At 44.9% G+C, this 23299-nt stretch overlaps 1 protein-coding gene across 10 annotated transcripts in view; it reads left to right on the top strand.

The window, feature by feature from the left end:
- Window positions 1-23299, top strand: part of KIAA1217 (KIAA1217 ortholog) — a 456094-nt gene that overhangs the window by 174273 nt on the left and 258522 nt on the right. Inside the window, exon 1 of one of the 10 annotated variants that reach the window (XM_073677512.1) lies at window positions 6578-6906. The exons of the other annotated variants lie outside the window; for them this stretch is intronic. Within the exon in view, the coding sequence (XP_073533613.1) occupies window positions 6808-6906 (99 nt within the window). The 5' untranslated portion in view covers window positions 6578-6807. Of the gene's footprint in view, window positions 1-6577; window positions 6907-23299 lie in introns of those variants that run through there. 10 annotated transcript variants of the gene reach the window in all.

Here is a 23299-nt window from a genome sequence, read left to right on the forward strand (position 1 = left end):
AGACTGACAGGAGTAGGAAGGCAGACCGTCGGACCTCAGGCTAGCAAGCAGGTAGCAGGAATATCAGGCAGGAAACAGACAGCAAACTGGCAGGACTCTGACAGGAATCAGGCAGGTAACTGGCAACTGGACCTGAGGGCTGAAGCAGAGTAGTGAACAGTGCAACAACATTGCTCGGGCACCTCCATTTTGGAGGAGGTGCCTTAAATATGGTGAAGTCCTCCGGCCATTGGCCGGGGACTCCTTAGGACGGCGCGCGCGGCCCCTTTAAGAGGGAGGGAGCGCGCGTGCGCCCTAAGCACAGTGGCCGGGAAGGAGCGCGCGCTGCCAGCAGAGCGGGAGGAGGACGCCGGGCTCGGAGCAGAGAGGTGAGGGGAACAGCGTCCCTGCCTAGCAGAGGGCAGGGACGCCGACGCTACAGTACCCCCCCCTTTAGGCCCCCCCTTTTTTAGGCCAGACAGAAATTTAGCAAGGATGAGAGGGGCATGGATGTTCTCCCGGGGCTCCCACGTTCTCTCTTCAGGACCAAACCCCTTCCAATCTACTAGAAAAAAGGTCTTCCCTCTTACCCTTTTGGTGGCCAGAATGTTCTCTACCTCAAATTCGTTTTCAGCGGAAACCGGAGCAGGAGGCGTGCCTGTAGACTTGGAAAAAGAGTTAAGTACCACAGGTTTGAGGAGAGATACATGGAAGGAGTTAGGGATCCGCAAGTTGGCCGGGAGTTTCAATTTATAGGCCACCGGGTTGATCTGACTGATGACTTCCAGAGGACCGATGAACCGAGGCCCTAACTTATAGGAAGGAATCTTGAGCCGGACATACTTGGACGAGAGCCAGACCTTATCCCCTGGACGGAATTGAGGAGGATCCAGACGTTTTTTGTCAGCATGTCTTTTCATACGCTCGGATGACAGAAGGAGTGCGGACCGGGTACTCTCCCATGTGGAGGAAAATTTGTTAACAAGAGATTCCGCAGCCGGATTGTCCACCGAGGTGGAGACGGGAAACGGGATCCGAGGATGCTGACCGAAGACTACAAAAAACGGGGATTTGGAGGAAGATTCGCTCTCGTGATTGTTGTACGAGAATTCGGCCCATGGCAGGAGATCCACCCAGTCAGAATGGTGGGCATTAACGAAGTGCCGGAGGTAACTGGTCAGGATCTGATTGATCCGCTCCACTTGACCATTAGACTGTGGGTGGTAAGCGGAGGAGAAGTCCAGGGTGACGTCTAGCAATTTACAAGTGGCTCTCCAGAAACGAGAAGTGAACTGTACCCCACGATCCGACACGATGTGACGGGGCAGGCCATGAAGACGGAAGATGTGGCGGATAAAGTCTTTAGCCAGCTCGGGTGCAGACGGGAGGCCTGGCAGGGGAATGAAGTGAGCCATCTTGGAAAAGCGGTCAGCGACCACCCAAATGACCGTACAACCGGCAGAGACGGGAAGATCAGTTATGAAGTCCATCGCTATATGCTGCCAGGGGGCAGCAGGTACTGGCAGAGGAAGAAGGCGACCGGCTGGCAGGTGTCTCGGAACTTTGTTGCGGGCACAGGACACACAGGCAGAAACAAAGTCTATTACATCCTTGCGCAGGTTAGGCCACCAGTAGTGCCGGGAAATAAGCTGGAGGGTCTTTTTCTGACCGGCGTGGCCAGCTAGTTTAGACGAATGACCCCAGTGTAGGATCTTCTCCCGATCAGGTACCGATACGAACGTCTTACCGGGAGGGAGATGATTTAGACTCACGGGAGCCACCTGCATTACTCTGGCGGGATCGATGATATGTTTAGGTTCTTCCTCGAGATCAGATACCAGAAAGGATCGGGACAAGGCGTCTGCTTTGATGTTCTTGTCAGCTGGGCGAAAATGTAGAACAAAATCAAAGCGAGCAAAAAACAAGGACCACCGGGCTTGGCGCGGATTAAGTCTCTGGGCATGCTGGAGATAAGCCAAGTTCTTGTGGTCAGTGTAAATTATTACCGGATGAAGAGCCCCCTCGAGTAGGTAACGCCACTCCTCCAATGCTAGCTTGATGGCCAATAACTCTCGGTCTCCTATGGAATAATTGCGCTCAGAAGAGGAGAAGAGTTTGGAGAAGAAGCCGCAAGTTACCATCCTCCCGGAAGAAGATTTTTGAGTAAGTACAGCTCCGGCTCCAGAGGAGGAGGCGTCAACCTCCAGAAAGAACTGCTTGTTGCCGTCCGGACGATGCAGCACCGGGGCGGAAGAGAAGGCCTGTTTTAAGGAAAGAAAGGCCTCCTCTGCTTCGGGCGGCCACTCTTTGGGATTAGTACCCTTATGGGTGAGCGCGGAAATTGGGGCAGTCCGGGAAGAGAAGTGCGGTATGAAGAGGCGGTAGTAGTTGGCGAAGCCCAGGAACCGCTGAATGGCCTTCAACCCCTCCGGTCCGGGCCATTTCTCGATGGCAGACAGTTTCTCTGGATCCATTCGTAGGCCGGTCTGAGAAATAATGTAGCCCAAAAACGGAAGCGAGGTCTGCTCAAAGAGGCACTTCTCATATTTAGCGAAGAGGTGGTTCTGCCTGAGCCTGAGCAGGACCTGACGAACGTCCCTCCGGTGAGTCTGGAGATCCGGAGAGAAGACCAAGATGTCGTCCAGGTACACCACAACGCAGGAGTAGAGAAGGTCCCGGAAGATGTCATTGACCAACTCTTGAAAGACGGCAGGAGCGTTACAGAGACCAAAGGGCATTACCAGATATTCATAGTGGCCGTCCCGGGTGTTGAATGCAGTCTTCCATTCATCCCCTTGACGGATACGGACCAGGTTGTACGCCCCACGGAGGTCCAGTTTGGTGAAGACTCTAGCCCCCCTCAGGCGATCAAATAATTCTGGAATGAGCGGAAGGGGGTACTTATTCTTCACCGTGATCTGGTTAAGGCCTCTATAGTCTATACCGGGACGGAGAGAGCCGTCCTTCTTTTTTACGAAGAAGAATCCTGCTCCCGCCGGGGAGGTAGATTTCCGGATGAATCCCCTGGCCAAATTCTCCTCAATATATTCGGACATCGACCGGGTCTCAGCAGCGGACAATGGGTAAATACGCCCACGGGGAGGAGTAGTACCGGGTAACAGGTCGATAGGACAGTCGTATGGTCTATGAGGGGGTAATGTCTCTGCCTCCTTTTTATTAAAGACATCAGCAAATGACCAATAGGGAATCGGAAGTCCAGGTAGATTATTTGGGGTAGGAGAAGGACGGACGGGATGAACAGGAACCAAACAAGTCTTATGACAGTCCTGTCCCCAGCGAAGGACTTCTCCGGTCTGCCAGTCAAGCACGGGTGCATGTCTCTGGAGCCAAGGTAGACCTAGTAAGAGGGCGTGAGAGAGTCCAGGCAGAACATGAAAAGAGATGCTCTCAGAATGCAGCATTCCCACCTGCAGAGTTACGGATTCGGTGATGAGTTGGATGGGACGTGGTAAGAGGCCCCCATCCACAGCAGCGACAGATAATGGTACAGCCAGAGGTTTGGTGGGAATGCGGTATTTTTCTACCAGGGACTGTGAGATAAGATTCCCGGCCGCTCCAGAGTCAAGTTGGGCTAGTTCGAAATAACGATTCTCCCCGCAGATAATAGAGACTGACAGTAGCAGAGATGGAGAGGATTTATTCTTGTCTAGGTTGACCTCTCTGAGCGAACCTAGACACAGGCGTTTCCCGACCTCTCCGGGCAGGTACGGATCCGGTGCTCCTTACTGCCACAGTAGAAGCAGCTCCCTTCGGCACGGCGTAAGTCCTGACGGGTTTTGATCATCTTGGTCTGGTCGACCTGCATAGGCTCAGGAGAGTGTACCTGGGGAGAGACGGATTTCTGAAAAGTAGGAGCTAGACGTGGAAACCTCCTCTCACGGGTGACCTCTTTGGCACGCTCCTGGAACCGTAGGTCAATCCGGGTGGCAAGAGTTATTAGGTCATCGAGAGTGGTAGGAATGTCCCGACCGGCAAGTTCATCTTTAATACGGCCGGACAGACTCTCCCAGAAGACGGATACCAGAGCGTCGTTATCCCAGGCCAGCTCCGAGGCAAGGGTACGGAACCGTATGGCATATTGGCCCACGGTGAGACTTCCCTGACGGAGGCGTAGCAGAGATGATGCAGATGAGGTCTTCCGTCCGGGTTCGTCGAAGACTTTCCGGAAAGCCATGAGAAAGGCAGGCAAGTCGGACACCAGGGGGTCTCCTCTCTCCCATAGAGGATTTAGCCAGGCCAGGGCCTCCCCGGTGAGATGGGACATGATGAAGGCAATTTTGGCCCGGTCGGAGTTAAACTGGTGGGACAGGAGTTCAAAGTGCAGGGTGCACTGATTTATGAAGCCCCGAGCCTGAGCGGAGTCGCCTCCGAAGCGAGGAGGTGCAGAAAGCCGGGGTCCGGGGTAGGATACCATGGTATTGGTGGGCAGCGGAGCTGCCGGGTTGCGAGTCATGGCACTGGCGGTGGTTGCTGGTGGAGCAGTTAGAGTGTCCAGGCGAGAATTGACATTCCGCAGGTGACCCAGGATGGACTCCTGTTGGGACCTCTGACGGGACAGTTCATGACAGAGGTCCGAGAGCGAGGGAGCTTGGGTGCCACCGGGTTCCATGGCCCGAGCAAACTGTAACGGGTCTGGGAGGCGGAACCTCTGAGCTACTATACAAGGGGGCGATCCTTGTAAGGGAGCGGGTGGCGACCAGGGTAGACGGGCAGGCAGTCACAGCAGGTGACTGGGACAGTCTCTGAATGAACGGACAGGAGGTCACGGCAAGTGACCGGGGCAGTCTCTGGATGAACGGGCAGGAGGTCACGGCAAGTGACCGGGGCAGTCTCTGGATGAATGGGCAGGAGGTCACGGCAAGTGACCGGGGCAGTCTCTGGATGAACGGGCAGGAGATCACGGCAAGTGACCGGGGCAGTCTCTGGGTAAAGGATTGGTACGACCTGTGGCGGCAGATGATAGACGTGAGCTCCCAGGTGAGCAGGCGAGAGTCTCTGGATAATCGGGTGGTCACAGCATGTGACGGCGGAGCCTCCAGGAAGTCCAACAGACAGGTAGCAGATGAGCGCTCCCAGGTGAGCGGGCAAGAGTCTCTGGAATAGCAGGTGGTCACAGCACGTGACGGCGGAGCCTCCAGGTAGGCAAGCAGGCAGGTAGCGGAGGAGCGCTCCCAGGTGAGCGGGCAGGAGTCTCTGGAATGGCAGGTGGTCACAGCACGTGACGGCGGAGCCTCCAGGAAGGCTAGCAGGCAGGTAGCAGATGTGCGCTCCCAGGTGAGCGGGCAGGAGTCTCTGGAATAGCAGGTGGTCACAGCACGTGACGGCAGAGCCTCCAGGAAGGCTAGCAGGCAGGTAGCGGATGTGCGCTCCCAGGTGAGCGGCCAAGCTGGTCCATAGACAGACTGACAGGAGTAAGAAGGCAGACCGTCGGACCTCAGGCTAGCAAGCAGGTAGCAGGAATATCAGGCAGGAAACAGACAGCAAACTGGCAGGACTCTGGCAGGAATCAGGCAGGTAACTGGCAACGGGACCTGAGGGCTGAAGCAGAGTAGTGAACAGTGCAACAACATTGCTCGGGCACCTCCATTTTGGAGGAGGTGCCTTAAATATGGTGAAGTCCTCCGGCCATTGGCCGGGGACTCCTTAGGACGGCGTGCGCGGCCCCTTTAAGAGGGAGGGAGCGCGCGCGTGCGCGCCCTAAGCACAGTGGCCGGGAAGGAGCGCGCGCTGCCAGCAGAGCGGGAGGAGGACGCCGGGCTCGGAGCAGAGAGGTGAGGGGAACAGCGTCCCTGCCTAGCAGAGGGCAGGGACGCCGACGCTACAATGGGCATGAATCAGCCTTGGCATAATCGGCATCAATCTGCCTCTGTTAAAAGTCGTCAACTATCTATGTGATGGTAGAAAGCTAAGGGTGGATACATCAGGAAGGACCCCAACTATACAAATTCATTATGATATATCTGCATGGGTAGCCACATATAGAAACATATAGGATAAACTTCTCCCAACAGAGTATCACAAAATATTTTTTATTGCCATTTCACACCAATCATCATGGGATACGTCAAGCCATAAGGAAAGATCAGAAAGGACTTATCTGTATGAAGATAAGGGACGACTACACCGGTTGAGGACACCCAGAAGATAGGAGGATGGGGCCAAATTTCTTACGGATTGCACCGAACAACCGAACAGGTCATTTGCAATCTACAATTGTACTTGCCATTTTTATTTTTTTGTTGGTTTTTTTTTTATGGTACTTCACATTGGAAATGCGTGAAATCCCAATCAAGTCAGTATTAGTTTCTTGCCGGCTGAAACTTTACATTTCGAAGGAGTTAACTAGTTTGTCTTGAATTACTTAGTATAATATAGAAAGGAGGCAAAGTAACATCAAAGGTTGTGCGGTCGCGTTGAGCTTTCTGTGCCCCTCAGCAGCGCTCTTCTATTAGTCATCTCTTTCTTGTTGCTCTACCTACAGTAGGATTTATTCAGCGCTGGCGGTGAGAAGCCAAGACGACGGGATATTTTTCTATCTTGTTTAAAGTGATCTGGATTCCTTGGAGGATCTGAGCTTCTTTATTTTTGGGCAGTGGTGATTTACAAATTTGCACTCTTTAACTCCACCTTCTCCTATTCAGTGAGTCTCTCCCGTGCAATAATGAGACACTGAAGAGAAGACAGCGCTCTAATATCCGGCAACCTGGTATTAGACTGCAGCTGAACATGTACGCACAGGACGAGTAGTGACAACCAGCTCTATGGCTGCGTACACAACCTCCGGCCGGAGCTGAGGGCGTCCTGGAAATGGAGAAAGACGCACAATCCCGCAAGAAGAACAGAGGCGAGAAAAGATTTGTATCATTGTGCTGCACTGGATCCAGGCAGCAATCGGGAACTAGTAAGGTAGAAAATACTCCGATGAATGATATCTAGAATAATAGATCTGACTTTTATTCTTTAGCAGCAATCACCGTATACAAATATCAAACATTCTACAGATGTGGCAGAGCGGAGTTTGTCAGATGTGGCAGAGCGGAGTTTGTCAGATGTGGCAGAGCAGAGTTTGTCAGATGCTGCACAGTTTGGTCACAAGGTGTTATCTGTGGATTTCCAGGAAGATCTACTTTGAACTTTTGTGATAACGCCCTGAGTAAAGATAAGGAACAAACAGTGCAGAGATTAGTGACACATTCAGCTCTGCTTCATATTTGTTTATCACTTTTTGTATTGCCGTTATTGCCGGTTTGTGTAGCTGCTTCATTATTTTTATATTCTGTTGCTGAACAGAAATCTATGAGCTCCAACTTGTTTCCCACCAGTTAGAGAAAAAAAAAGTTTTACTTTTGTTTTTAAGGGATTAAAGGGGTTTCCCGGCTTTTCAGATGCGAGGGGTGTTGTATGCCTGGGACATTCACCACTCACACAGTGACTGAGTTGCAGTACCTGTACAGCACAGGTCAGCGTTTAGGAGGAGACTTAGTGCTGTATTGAACACCAAGCCCCCTTCATTCTGTCAATCGTGGGGTCCCAGCAGTTAGACCCACACCAGCCGCCAAGTACAAGTGGGGGTCTAACACATCCAAGTTATATGCTTTCATAAAATGCTTACAGTCAGACGTTATGATTAAAGGGGTTGTGCCCTTTCGGAAAACTTTTTCCTATAAGCTTTGTTACTAGTTAAAAAAACAAACTGAGCTTTACTCATCCTCCCCGGGTCCAGGGTGGAGTCTCTGATCCTGGTCCTTGTGTCTGTTATTGTCCGCAGTGTTGAAGTCACGTCACCAGTGCTGCAGCCAATAAGTGAGCTCATGCTGTCTACATCAGGCAGAGCCACTGAGCTCCAATGTGACGTCACTGTTGCTGACAACATATGACATTGGGAGCAGTGGTGGAGACTTACAACTGGACCTGAGGAGGGTGAGTAACGCTCAGGGGTTTTTGTTTATACTACTATCAAGCTTATAGGAAAAACCTTTCTCAAAGGAGACAACACTTGGACCTTTTATGCTTGCTGATAGTTCTTCAGTAATTAGCCGAGGAGCAAGCAAAATGCAAGTCTGTCAGCTGGTTGAACCATTTATTCAGGTTTAAAGCAGATCAATCACCAGATTTCACAATAAAAACTGTATAGATTACATAGATTGCTTAGACCCGATGGGGCTGGTGTCGTTACTGTAAAAAAAAAAAACTATTTCAGAATGACTGTATAATCCTCATATTAAGACGAGCAGTTTGAGTCCAGTTAAAGAGTGTGAAAGGTCATGAGTCTGTGTATTGAGTCTATATCCACCCAGCCTGGCTGACAATTGCAGCTTGTACAGAGCAGTGTTAGATCTTAGTAGCAGCAGCAGGGAAGAGGGTCACTGAGGAGCTGTCAATCAGACAAGGTGAGCAGAGGTTAAGTTAAAACTTTATGTTACTACTCTCATATGGACTTTCATAGTAAGTTCACCAGCTTCATCAGGTCTAATATCTATTTAGTAATGTATGCCATTTAAATTGTAAAATCTGGTAACAAAACGGCTTTAAAACACATGGTGGGCAGAGGTTAAGGTAAAACATTATGCAAATACTCTCATGGACTTTCAAAGTAGGTATACCCACCTCATCAGGTCTAAGATCTATTTAGTAATATATGCCATTTATATTGTAAAATCTGGTAACAGAACATCTTTAAAAAACATGGTCGTCAGCGTCACATCTCCCTATGGAGGAGTTCCTGATTCTCCTTAGAAAATAGGAACAGTATGGAACTGTCGGAACTGCATTGCTGACACCCAAATGTCCTAATAGTGTGATAACCTCTCATAAAAGCTTTAAATATCCACTTATATATTTCCCAGATATCGTAACTATAATATGGTTCTATAACGTTCCGATCAGAGTTCTGTATCTATCCTCCACCAGCGATCGGTTTTTGTGTTGTCTGTAAATGCAATTTGTGCAGCTGATGGCATTGTTACAGTGTAATCCTAATGAAAATGTCAAGTAATTACTGGAAGCGTCTCTAATGGCGGACGTCTTCACTGTGACTCTTATCTTCGCTGACTTTTAAATAACATTCATGTTTCATTGCAGTGGAAGATAATTGTGTGTGATACACTGTCTGCTCCTCCGCTTGCTCCACATCATTTCTCTTTGATTAAAAGTAAATGATGTCATATTAGTAAATGTTAGCGCTATTTATTCTACATGCTAGGAGCAAAGTGAGAAAAAGTGTCGTTTTATCAGGCCGCAGAATAGGTAGAAACTCACAAGCGCGATGTCTGCAGGGTGATAGGATATTGCGCTGAGCGAGGATGGCGGAGCTGCTCAGTTAGTCTAGATCACCCTCATACATTACATTGTTCACCTAGCTCACCTGCCGTCATATGGCCAGCTTCAATAATCAGTATCTTGACCAACAGATTAATATATTTTTTTTAATATCAGTTATAAAAAATTGTTTTGAGCACAGACTGCCTATGTGGACACCGTTTGACAAGGAAAAAAATATTTACATTTGTTAGTGGTAAGCTTTAGTTAATACATTTGCTCTAGGTTTTAAGGTTCCTCCATACAGAATAATGGGCACCACATAGTGTCATGCAGGTGTGGGAAAGACTAAGTGCAACACAGATGGAACAGGGGTTCGGTAGCCCAAACACTAAGGAAAGGGGAAGTGGAGACCCCTAGGCTGATCTAATATCACCCTACCTACCCTACCGTCCCTATATTGGTTCCACACCTATCGCCGAGCAGGAAACCTAAGCCCTGTATATCCCTAGAACAAGGCCCTAGATAGGGAGGGGGAGGGGTGAGCACTGGTCAGGACCCACTACAAACTAAAGACAACAAGGTAGACAAACAAAGGGGAAAACTTAGCTTGAGCAGACACCAGAGGAGTAACGCCAACTGTCCTCCAAGGGCACCAGAGACGACGCTAGCCGACTGCCAGAGCTCCAAGCCTGCACCCAGGAAAATAGAAATATCACCGGTGGCTCCCTGGAGCAAACTGAGTGTATTTAATACCCAGACCAGTGTGTTTCAATCAGTGGCAGGAGGGAGGTAGCCTTTGGGTCCTAAAGGAAGAAGGATTAAGAAGGCATCTGCAATGCCAAGTGCCCATCTAGTTGGCACATGACCGCATGTATGCAAACCAAATACTTGTGGTCACGCACCCACTGCTCCTGGGGCTGCACCAGAGAATCCTCACAGTGCGTAGTGCATGCGATGTGAGGATTCACAAGTCTGCAGTCACACAAAGGGGCTAACTGCAGATTTGTAGCTTAAGACCGGGGAACCCTTTTAAAGGACTTACAAACTCTGCGTCAGAAAAATGTTAGAAATTTTTTTATTGAAGTCTATGTAGAAAATTCCTTTAACTTTTGCATTTAGGAAGCAAAACCAGCACCATACACACAGTGCACGCATCCGTTGTACAAGTTCAGTGGATGTCGCCAATGGAAATCAAAACCGAGTAGGTCACCAGGGCGCAGTGGGCCTGGAACTTGCCCGGTTCACTGGGTGCTGATTCCGCTCTTGTGCACATATATGAATACCTTTTCCCCAGTCCCCTGAGACACTCATATTCACTCAGAGACACATGTTCTTTTAGCAAAAACCAGATTTTCTATTTTGCACATGCAAACCTGCTGGACTAATGTGAACATGTCCTTCAACTTTTTTTTTTTTTTCCAGTCCGGTGACTAATTACATAGAGTCTAAAATTAGTCCCCTTCTTTTATCTTATAATCACTGGTTGCAGGAGGAAACTAATACATGCAAAGGAAAATAAAAGCTTACGACAAAGGGTAATACCTTCTCGACAGGACAACAGAATACTTGAGCAGTGACGAGACAAACACAACACTGCTGGATTTTCATGCTCAAGATATTGAGATAGGGTGTATTTCTATTTATACGCCCTGTGTTTACATGGCTTATACCTATTTCGCTATAACAGGATGTCTCCTAGAGGAGGAACTTGAAGTTCCCGAGCTCCAATTAAATCAGTCATCAACTATTCATGCCACTGGTGTCTTATGTGGTATAAAGACCCCCAGCTCCCCTCTTGTACTTCAGGCTTCAGTGCAACAAAGTGGACAAAATTTTAACAAATGTCATCTAGACTCTGCAGCAGAAATTTAAAGGGAATCTGACAATAGGATCAACCCTCCTAAGCCGCCTATATGGGCATGTAGGTCATAGGAAGCTGAATAAAATGATACCTTGATGTCTTTGATCTGATGTTTAATTCCAGAGAAATCCACATTTTTCTTAATATGTAAATTAGCTGCTAAGATCTACAGGCCGGACATAGATCTCCTTGAGAATCTGCCTTCAAAGCTAATTTTATATGGAAGGGGGCTTTACCAGTGTGAAACATGTAAATCAGAAGAGCAGACTGTTAGTCATTACATGTCTCAGACTGATAACACCTGCTTTCATTTAAACTAATCTCTGTAGGCAGATTCTCAGGGAGATCTATGTCCGGCCCATAGATCTTAACAGCTCATTTACATATTTAAAAAAGCATGGATTTCTCGGGAATAAGACATTGGATCGCAGATATCAAGGTATCATTTTATTCAACTTTCTATGATCTACATGCCCATATAGATGGCTTACAAGGGTTGATCCTACTGACAGATTCCCTTTAAGGAGTGAATTTTGCTGCAAAGTTCTGAATTTTCCTTTGCAGGTCATAGGGTGTAATCCATGACAAGTCTGAGTTAAAATCTCTGATGGATCTCCTACATGGGAACTGTCCCAAACTTCTCGGACTGTTCACAAATGTGCCTTGACTGTTCCCAAAAAATTGTGGTGTTCTCAGCAGAAAATGGGCAGGGCTAAAACAAATCCTGCCTAGAGATTGGGACGGTTCCAGCTGGGACCAAAGTTGGTAACTAAGAAATTCACATGTAAATAGAATAAAATAAATTATTACTTACCCCATTTACCCTGGTGCTTTCCACCAATCTTTATTTACTTGCCAATAGCAGGAGAAATCCATCTACCAACATGACTGCTGCTGACAATCACAAGCCTGAGCATGAAGGTGGAGATGACATATAATCTTGTTGGCTTTTTTGGTAAGAGGTTTTCTGAGGCTTTCAGAAACGGAGTTTTTCATACTGAAAATGTTTCTGGAAACGCTTCTTTTTTAAGGAGTTTTTGGAGGAGTTTTTACTTTTTTTAAAGTGTTTCCTGGAGTTGTCTTGAAAATTTTTTGAAGCGTTTTGGATCTGTATTTTAGATTGGATGTTTTAGATCGGATGTATTTAGGAGTGGATTCCACCAGGATCCACTTCAGAAGTGATGTGCACTTTCTTTTTTCCCCAACAGGCATTTTTCAAAACATGAAATGGGAAAAAAAAACTCTCAACAACTCCTCATGAACAGCAAAGAGGATTAACATTGCAATAAATAGGAAGATTCTTTCAAGTGTTTTTAGGCAATTTTTTTGCTAATTTTTGAGTGTATACACTTTAAAAACTCAGACTTCACATACCTTTAAGGCTATGTTCAAACGTTGCTTTTTTCTGCAGTAAAAACCTGATCTATTGGCAGTAAAAAAGCTGCAGACAAAAAGCAAGTTTTACTGGCTTTTTTCTGCATTTTTGTTGCGTTTTTTGCTGCATTTTCAGGATTCCAAAGTTCAGCTTTGCTTCCTCTATACAAGCATGAACAATGCAAGGTGTTAGGCCACCAACACAAAATATCTGTGAAACCATTGAACATTTTTGGAAAACGGGGCAATTTGATCAAATGAATTAGTGGAAAAAGATATTTATGTCTGAATAAATCAGGGGTCCTCAAACTACCGCCCGCGGGCCACATGCGGCCCGCGGAGGACTTTTATCCGGCCCACCGGGCTATGGGCGGAGGAGAGGAGAGCGGTGCCATTGCCCGCCCTTCCCCCCCGCTTGCTCAGGGCCCCGGCAGGTGGATACTTACCTCTCCCTGTGCCTCCGCAGATCCGCTGTCTTCCTGCTCTGCGCTTCCTGTGACGTCAAAGGTCAGAGGGCGGTCTTTACACCGCGCCCTCCCGAGTGCTGTCACAGGCAGCGCAGAGCGGGACAACGCCGCCGCGACGCTGTAGTCCGGACCAGAGTAGAGCAGCGGCAGCAAGTGAGAAGTGAGGTGAGTATTGGATTTTTTTTTTTTTTTTTTATGTATGGAGGCATAGGTCATTATATGGGGGGGGGTGACATGCTGCATGGGGCATTATATGGGGGAGTGATATGCTGCATGGGGCATTATATGGGGGAGTGATATGCTGCATGGGGCATTATATGGGGGGGTGACATGTTGCATGGGGCATTATATGGGGGGGTGACATGCTGCATGGGGCATTATATGGGGGGGTGACATGCTGCATGGGGCATTATATGGGGGGTGACATGCTGCATGGGGCATTATATGGGGGAGTGATATGCTGCATGGGGCATTATATGGGGGAGTGATATGCTGCATGGGGCATTATATGGGGGGGTGTCATGCTGCATGGGGCATTATATGGGGGAGTGATATGCTGCATGGGGCATTATATGGGGGAGTGATATGCTGCATGGGGCATTATATGGGGGGGTGACATGCTGCATGTGGCATTATATGGGGGGGTGACATGCTGCATGGGGCATTATATGGGGGGTGACATGCTGCATGGGTGATGATAGGGGGGGTGACATGCTGCATGGGGCATTATATGGGGGAGTGATATGCTGCATGGAGCATTATATGGGGGGGTGACATGCTGCATGTGGCATTATATGGGGGGTGACATGCTGCATGGGGCATTATATGGGGGGTGACATGCTGCATGGGGCATTATATGGAGGGGTGACATGCTGCATGGGGCATTATATGAGGGTGACATGTTGCATGTGGCATTATATGGGGGGGTGACATGCTGCATGTGGCATTATATGGGGGGGTGACATGCTGCATGGGTCATGATATGGGGGGGTGACATGATGCATGGGGCATTATATGGGGGAGTGACATGCTGCATGGGGCATTATATGGGGGGGTGACATGCATGGGGCATTATATGGGGGGGTGACATGCTGCATGGGGCATTATATGGGGGGTGACATGCTGCATGGGGCATTATATGGGGGGTGACATGCTCCATGGGGCATTATATGGGGGTGACATGCTGCATGTGGCATTATATGGGGGGTGACATGCTGCATGTGGCATTATATGGGGGGAGTGACATGCTGCATGGGGCATTATATGGGGGGGTGACATGCTGCATGGGGCATTATATGGGGGGTGACATGCTGCATGGGGCATTATATGGGGGGGTGACATGCTGCATGGGGCATTATAAAGACAGGGGAGTAATATCCTGCATGGGGCATTATATGGGGGGGGGTAACATCCTGCATGGGGCATTATATGGGGGGTGACATCCTGCATGGGGCATGATATGGGGGTGACATCCTGCATGTAACTTTACTTGTTCTTCATTTTAAATATTGTATTTGTTCCTGTATTGGTTTTTTTACTTCAAAATAAGATATGTGCAGTGTGCATAGGAATTTGTTCATAGTTTTTTTTAAAAAAACTATATTCCGGCCCTCCAATGGTCTGAGGGACCGTGAACCCTGTTTAAAAAGTTTGAAGACCCCTGGAATAAATAGTGACTATTCTGAAAACAAAAAGGCTCATGCGAGTTCATGAAAAAATACACAATTACAAATGTAGCAGAGTTGGGGAGGTGAATTAGTCAGACATGGTTTACCTAAGAGATTGGCAGTGCATTGAGTTTGTTGGACATTGTTTACACATTGGTAGGGCCATTGAGTTGGTCAGGTATTGTTCAATGTTACATATTCCTCTGGCATTTTTTGCTTTACACATTGGTAGAACATTGACAATTGTATGGCATTGTTTACTTTAACACATATCACTAATTTAATTAAACTGTACTAATCCTAACTGCCATCTCATGTGAGGACACCAAGACATTTTGGTTTAAAGAAAATCACAAAAATGAATGGGTTTCACATCCTGCTGTACCTGCTATTTTTCACTAAAAACACTGCAAAAACTGATGCCAACATTTTTGCTGCTTTTTTGCACTTATTGCTTTCTATGGGTGAAAAAACTCTGCAAAAACACTGAAAGAAGTGACATGCTGCTGTTTTCCATTTCAGTAAAAAAAAAAACACAAACAAGAGTGTGCATGAGATTTCTGATACATTTTACTGGTACTGTAAAAAGCAGCTTTTAATTTGCATAAAAATGCAAATGTGCAAAAATACAACTTGTAAAAATAGCCTAAGAGTAATTTTTGCTGAATCTGGAAAATGTCTAATGCAATGCCTTTAGTGAAAATATCTTGGAACCCAAATATATGAGGGTGGGGAGGTTTGCTAACTTATGTCTCATCTATCCACAAGTAATATATACATAGGTTTCTATTGTCCATGGATATCATGCTACACTTGCTTCTTTTTCCACAGTAGAAACTTATGAACCAGGAAAATAAAGCAAATCTTCTGCTCTGCTATCTCAGATCTGTTGTCCTGACCTAGAGAAACCCTTTAAAATATCAATTCAGAAAAGTTTGCAACAGAATATCAGCCTCTGTCCTTCTTTCCGGTGAGCTGACCGACTTTATATTCCTCACAAAATATCCACAATGTATTCTTGCCTAATCTCACACATTAAATGTATTTTCTGGGCTAGTAAATAAATAAGCGGAAAGGACCGTTCTCAGCAATTTTTGAATTTCGCCAAACCTGCAGTTGTTTAGTTCCATCAACAAAGTTACAAAACTGCATGTTTCAGCACAACAGGATGAAAAAGACAATTCTTGATGTGATTTCTTTGAAAAGTCCAAAAAGCTGCTATTAAAGGGAAGGACTATTATCCAAATGTTTCTTTGAAATACTTTGCAATGTAAAATCACTGAATACTCTGCAAAAGAAAAATCAAGAAAACAACTTTTTTGCATTTTCGCAATGGTAAGAATAGTGCATGTTTGTTGTCCAGTTATAGAAAGTGCATGTTATTAACACTCGGCAAAAGGAGCTGCTCCTGAGAGTGAACTGGATGACAGTAGAGTTGATTGTGTTTGGACAATGGATTATTAAATAGAGTAGGTCACTCAAGTGTGGGTAAATGGGCCATGTTGTGGTATTGAAGCTTTGTAAAATCCATTAGACATAAAGAGAATATATAAAAATACATTTGACACCATTTTACCCTATACATTCAAATTGCCTCTTCAGAGAGGAAGAGGACAAGAACTCTAGCACCACCAATTGGTAGTAGCAATCCTAAAAGTCAATATCGACCCTTTAACAAGACTTGCTGTATGACTTAGGACAAAAGACAAATCAGAAACATCATACATACATAGTAAAATAGTAACATAGGTTGAATAAAGACCTAGGTCCATCAAGTTCAACCTTCCTCAGATACTGTCATGGGTGTGTACGGTGTGACAGAGAGTCGCTCTGGAACTGGCTGTAGAAGGTCACTGCGCTTGGCATCGCAGACACCTTCTTGATTCCCTCATCTCTGTAGTATAGTTTTATCCTTCTACCTTTAGGACCCTGCAGCGACCTCCACTTTCTGCTGCTGATTGACACATCCTTGGTAGTTAAATAGTTTCAGTTTCTTCAGAGAGTCGCCGGTGATAGTTCTGTGTACCTCTGTGTAGGCTTGGAGCACTAGCAGTCGGTTAGTTTCTTCTCTGGTGCCCTTGGAGGATAGTTGGCGTCATCTCTCTGATCAAGCTAAGTGTATCCCCTTTGTTTGTCTACCTTGTTGTCTTTAGTTTGTAGTGGGGCTTGACTAGTGCTCACCCTGTCCCCTCCCTATCTAGGGCCAATCTCTAGGGACATTCAAGGCTTAGATTCCTGCTCGGCGATAGGTGCGGAACCTATATAGGGATGATGGGGTAGGCAGGGTGATATTAGATCTGCCTAGGGGTCTCCACTCCACCTTTCCCTAGTGTTTGGGCTTCCTCCTACTCTTCCCTTTCTGTTGAACTTAATCGTTGCCTCATCTTGCGTGACAGATACCCCAAAACACATATCTGCAAATTGAAATTCTGGTTTCGCCTTTATCCTAAGTCATGTAACAAGGCTCATTAAAGGGTTGATATTGACTTTTAGGATTGCTACTTCCAATAGGTGGCACTAGTGTTCCTGTCCTCTTCCTCTCTGAAGAGACAATTTGCATATTTAATTTCCCAGAGGCGTATTGCATGGCCTATAAGTCTCCTTACACTGGTATGTCAGGCTTGTCACTCTCCACGAGGAGGCACAGTACCGCTTAGACACCATTTACATAGATATATAATCTAGAAAAAGTTGAGTAACCCTGAAAAAATACAGTATATTAAGTACAGTCTTTACCACATCCCATTATCAACTGCTGTGTAAATAATTTAACTGGCGCAGCCTAAATCTCTGAATATGCCATGTGAGTAAGATCTCAGTTAAAGTGTACTTGTTGTTTCAGGTATCTTTTCAGAATAAGCTGAATAAACTCTATTTCTGGCCATTATATGACTTGTGTCCTGTATTTTTGAACAGTTTTCCCCTTCTGTCAGCTCTGGCTCTAAATTCCATTTGTCTCTGAGCTAGAGGATGAAGACTACATGCAGTTTCCCATAGACAGTACACATAGATTTGAGGGTTTCCTGCTCTCCTGTCTCTATGTAGCACCTGTGTACAGGAGTACAGAGCAGTGTAGCTGCGAATCCAGCAATATGAGTGCGATAAAACACTTACTAGGAATAGCATAATCATCTGTGGCTCCACCTTTGTCTCTCTTTGCAACTGCTTCCCCTTCCCCTTTACTTTGATTTCTGTGGTCAGCGAGTAACTTCATCCCTCAGTCTCTACGTATGGATTTCACTAGTATTGCAGAGCGAATGAAGAGTTCAGTGTGTGTGTGATGGAGGTGTAATTTTTAAAAATGGCTGAAAAAGTTCTGCAAGTTTTGAACATACCCTACATTAACATCTTCTAAATATTTTAAAAACTTACTAAACTTTTTATTCCTTATACTAACACAATAGGCTTTAACTATCCATTTAGCAGTAAATATAAAAATCATATACCAAAGGCAATACATGAAGCCTCAATGGAAGGACACATAAGGTAATGTATTTATTTTTATGTCTCGCTTCCTCTTCAAAACATCCATCCATTTCCAAAACCCGAATCGTTGATACCTCCAGCAATTATTCTACCACTTTATTTTCTACCAAAGCAATTTGGTTGCTCTGTTCAGGCTTTGTCCATTAGTTTCCATGGTTCCACTAAGGTCAGACTAAATATTTTTAGTAGAGTAAAAATACTCATTTTAGCATTTTAAAGAGTATTTTTAACCAAGGAAAAGTAATGCAACTTTGTATACAGACAAAAAAGCAATAAATGCTATTTTTATAGGCAACTTGTGTGTGTGTGTGTATATATATATAAGTGGGAAAAATAAGTATTTTATACACTTCCGATTTTGCAAGTTTTCCCCTCTACAAAGAATGGAAAGGTCTGTAATTTTTATCGTAGGTACACTTCACCTGTGAGAGACAGAATCTAAAAATAAAAAACAGAAAATCACATTGTATGATTTTTAAATAATTAAATTACATTTTATTGTATGAAATAAGTATTTGATCACCTACCAACCAACAAGAATTCTGGCTCTCACAGACCTGTTATTTTTTCCTTAAGAAGCCCTCCTACTCCGCACTCATTACTTGTATAAACTTCACCTGTTTGAACTTGTTGCCTGTATAAAAGACACATGTCCACACACTCAATGAATCACACTCCAACCTCTCCACCATGGCCAAGACCAAAGAGCTGTCTAAGGACACCAGGGACAAAATTGTAGACCTGCACATGGCTGCGATGGGCTACAGGACAATAGGCAAAGAGCTTGGTGAGAAGGCAGCAACTGTTGGCACAATTATTAGAAAATGGAAGAAACACAAGAAAGGTCAGAAATCAGCCCAGAACTACATGGGTGGACCTAGTCAATGATCTGGAGAGTCATTACCTTATACAGGTAACGAGTTCAAACAGGTGCAATTAATACATGTAATGAGTGCAGAGTAGGAGGGCTTCTTAAGGCTATGTGCCCACGATGCAGAAATGAAGCAGAAAATTTCTGCAGCATTTCTGCATCTCCCTGGCAGAAAAAACGCATGCAGATTGTGCATGCGTTTTTCCTGCAGAATACATGCGGATCCACATGCGGATTCACATGCGTTTCCGCATGCAGATTGACAAGCGCTTTCCAGGCGATCGCATCACTTGGAAAGTGCTTGACAACTAGGTCACACTATAAATCCATGCTGTTTGCATGGATTTATACAGTGTGAACCGTAAAAATTAAAACAAATAAAGCTATACTCACCCCCGAGGCCCCGGTGTGTGCAGCAGCGCTCGTTCCTGTCTGGTTCCCGGCTGCCGGCATATCGCGAGACAGAGCGGTGAAGGGCCTGCGGTCACATGACTGTGACGTCACCGCAGGTCCTCAAGCGATGCCGGCATTCAGAGAAGCCTTCGGAAAGGTGAGTATAAACTTTATTTGTTATTTTATTCTTTTTTTACAGGTACAATGGTACCCAGGTCTGGATGAGAGTCTCCTCTCCTCCAGAACTGGGTACCATCCGCACATAGAGACGCATAGAAGCCGCTTGTACAAATGTACAGTCGCGGTTTCTGTGCGTTTCAATGCAAGTCAATGGCGGGAGTTCCGCTGCGCTTCCGCAAAATGAAATGACATGCTGCGGATTTTTGTACGCACCATAAACGCTGCGGAAAAATCCGCAGCATGTGCATAGAACATGCGGAATCCCCTTGGGGACCATGGGGTGCGGATTACCTAGCGTTTCACAAGCGTTTACGCTGCGGAAATTCCACAGCATAAACTCTTGAAAAACGCTACGTGGGCACCCATCCTCAAGAAAAACTAACAGGTTTGTAGGTGATAAAATACTTATTTCATGTAATAAAATACAATTTAATTATTTAAAAATCATACAATGTGATTTTTTTTAATTTTATTTTTAGATTCTGTGAAGTGTACCTACGATAAAAAGTACAGACCTCTCCATTCTTTGTAGGTGGAAAAACTTGCAAAATCGGCAGTGTATCAAATACTTATTTCCCCCACCATGTATATATATATATATATATATACACATATATATATATATATATATATATATATATATATATATAATGGCACATAAACCACTACTTGCACCAAGCCCTTCCTGCGATCTTGAGTTAATTTACTCCAATGATACTGATTTAGAAGGATTGTCCCATAAAGAAAATATATCACTTATCAATAGGATAGATAATATATTATTGCTGGGAATCTGGCTGTTGAGACCCCTAACCCACCTATGTGAACGGAGCAGTAGTGAGCATGTGCGACCACCATCCTATAGACAGTGAATGGAGCAGTTCTCGCACATGCTCACTACCGCTCTGTTGGAACCCCTCTTCTCATGATCGGTGACGGTCCCAGCAGTTAGACCTTCAGTGATCATATATTTATTACTGTATGTATCCTGTTGGATAAGTGATATGTTTTTTATAGACAAACCCTTTTTAATGATTTAGGAGCATTTATAGGTGTCAATGGCTTCTGTAGAGGAGTAATGATGACCTGTGTTGTCAGATTGGTAATTTGATATACGACACAAGCAGTATACCCAGAGGATGCTTTAAATGTAAATGTAAATCTATGTCTGTGCTAAAATGAAAATATGACTCAAGCTCCACAATCATCAATCAATCAGTAATGATTTGTGTGAATGTAATGTAATAATGTAATAATTGGAATCCTAAAATGAAACCTGATCTGTTCCATTGGCAGGTCTGTGCCTCGTACAGGGATATTGATAAATTAAACTAATCAAGGTTGACATGATGCCACAGATGAAGGAGGATGCAGGCAATGTATCCTAAGAAAAATGTTATACATTAGTTACTTATAACTCCCAAAAGAAATCTAAAAGTGACGCCCATCTTTGCATGAAGTTATCCCATTTTTCAGTCTATTGACCTTCTCAACTGTAAAACTTAGGACATGCAATAGTATCCCCCCCAATTCTAAAGCCAGAGCCGAAAACCGAGCTCTGGAGGACCCAACACATTTATGCATTACACAACTATGAACACTATGCAATGCCTTTTTTCCCCTGCGGAGGCACTGCAGTAGAATTCTACACTTGAAGCAAGACTCCAAGGCAGATTACAACTGATCGCTGTGGATCTCTGCAACGAAGCGTCTCATATGCAGCTTATTGTTAGGAAGTCTAACTAAAAAAAAAAAATAGTAAAGTTCAAAGAGGACACAATTTTTCATCTCCTAGTACATGACTATTGCTGAATGTTTTTACATTTTCTCCAGGATGTGATGGATTCTGAGGATACGTTCCGTAATATAAGGATTATTCTCAATTAGTGCACACTAAAAACTCATGAAAAGCCTAATTGTCAGTCGTTGTCTCAGTCATGAGGTTACACCTTCATTAATGCGGACTGTGAAGTCTATAAAATGCTGTCACAATGTGTCATGGAATCAGTATTTTGCTGTAAGCCAAATTTTTTGATGTAGCATGTCATTCTGATTGGGCAAGCATTATTAACGCCTTTTAATATGTTATATGTCAAAATTGAAACTATTAAGATAGTTTGATATTTTTTCTCTTGTTTCAGAAATGACGCCACTTGTGACCTTGTTTGGTATTGCAGCTCAACCACACTCGCAACAATAAGGCTTACCCTGCGATACCAGACACAACCCATGCAGTACAGTGGCGCTGTATCTGGAAAACAGCAGACTCCTTTTCTAATCTTCAAAACCTAACACAAAATCAAACTGAGCATATACCCTGTAGTAAGTAAGCAAGTAACTAGCAATAATACATGTAAATAACATATGGTACTTGGCTAACACTATTTTGATCAGAAAAAGCGTAAAAGCCATCCCACCACGACAAGGTGTACCCAATCGGGACAGTCCTACCTTCTAGTATTAAAACCTCAATTTGTTTCAGCCGACCTCAATATAGATGGGGCCCAGCAGGATCCATGCCCGACTGTTCAGACACCTGCCCATGGGAAGCGATATTGACGAAATGCATCAAGATGAGGTTTCAATACTAGAAGATACGACTGTCCCGATTGGGTTCACCTTGTCGTTGTGGGATGGCTTTTATGCTTTTTTCATCAAAATTGTGTTAACTAAGTACCCTATATTATTTACACGTACTATTACTAGTTACCTGCTTACTTACTACAGGGTATGTAGTCATTTTGTTTTTGTCTTAGGTCTTGTCTGTTAGATGGCCACAGTGTGAACATGCTGCTACACATTGCGCCTACAACAATTTATGCTCCAGCTTATTTCTTTACTTTTGCTGTAGTTTCTTGTACTTTGTGCAAACAGGGACATGGCTCCCCCGTTATCAGCTATCTCTTTTCTAATCTTGTAAAAGTTCTTGAGGGATGCGGAGAATTCTGGAATTCTAGATCACAGAATTTATCAAGCTTGTTGATTTTCTATAGGTGGAACTTATGGACAGATATTTGTATACTAGAAAGAGGGAAGGCGGAAAATCAGGTTCGGCCAGTATGTGCCCATTTCTGTACAGGCAGGTTTAAAACCGCACAGGAATACAGGGCGCCCACGTCTCATCTGACCTCACTGTGTGGGGTTGTCATTGTTCCCAGCACAGTAATAATACAGCACTGTGCGTCATCTATATGAGACTGTGATAATGGGAATTCCTTCTGCTGGTAAATACGCCGCTGTGTCCTATCCTGTACACCAAATTAATTATTAATTCATTGTGATCCCTCTATATGTCGCTCCTGCAATATTCTCCGGTGGAAATCTGTAGGAAGATATTGCTGTAAATGAAACAATTGTGTAGTTATATTCTATAATACACATACAGTTATATGAAAAAGTTTGGGCACCCCTATTAATCTTAAGCTTAATGTTTTATAAAAATTGGTGTTTTTGCAACAGCTATTTCAGTTTGATATATGTAATAACTGTTGGACACAGTAATGTTTCTACCTTGAAATGAGGTTTATTGTACGAACAGAAAATGTGCAATCTGCATTCAAACAAAATTTGACAGGTGCATAAGTATGGGCACCTCACCAGAAAAGTGACATTAATATTTAGTAGATCCTCCTTTTGCAAAAATAACAGCCTCTAGTCGCTTCCTGTAGCTTTTAATGAGTTCCTGGATCCTGGATGAAGGTATTTTTGACCATTCCTCTTTACAAAACAATTCCAGTTC

Source organism: Phyllobates terribilis, unplaced genomic scaffold, assembly GCF_046119375.1.
Source record: "Phyllobates terribilis strain yellow unplaced genomic scaffold, ASM4611937v1 Scaffold_4__5_contigs__length_816908805, whole genome shotgun sequence".
Lineage (NCBI taxonomy): Eukaryota > Metazoa > Chordata > Amphibia > Anura > Dendrobatidae > Phyllobates > Phyllobates terribilis.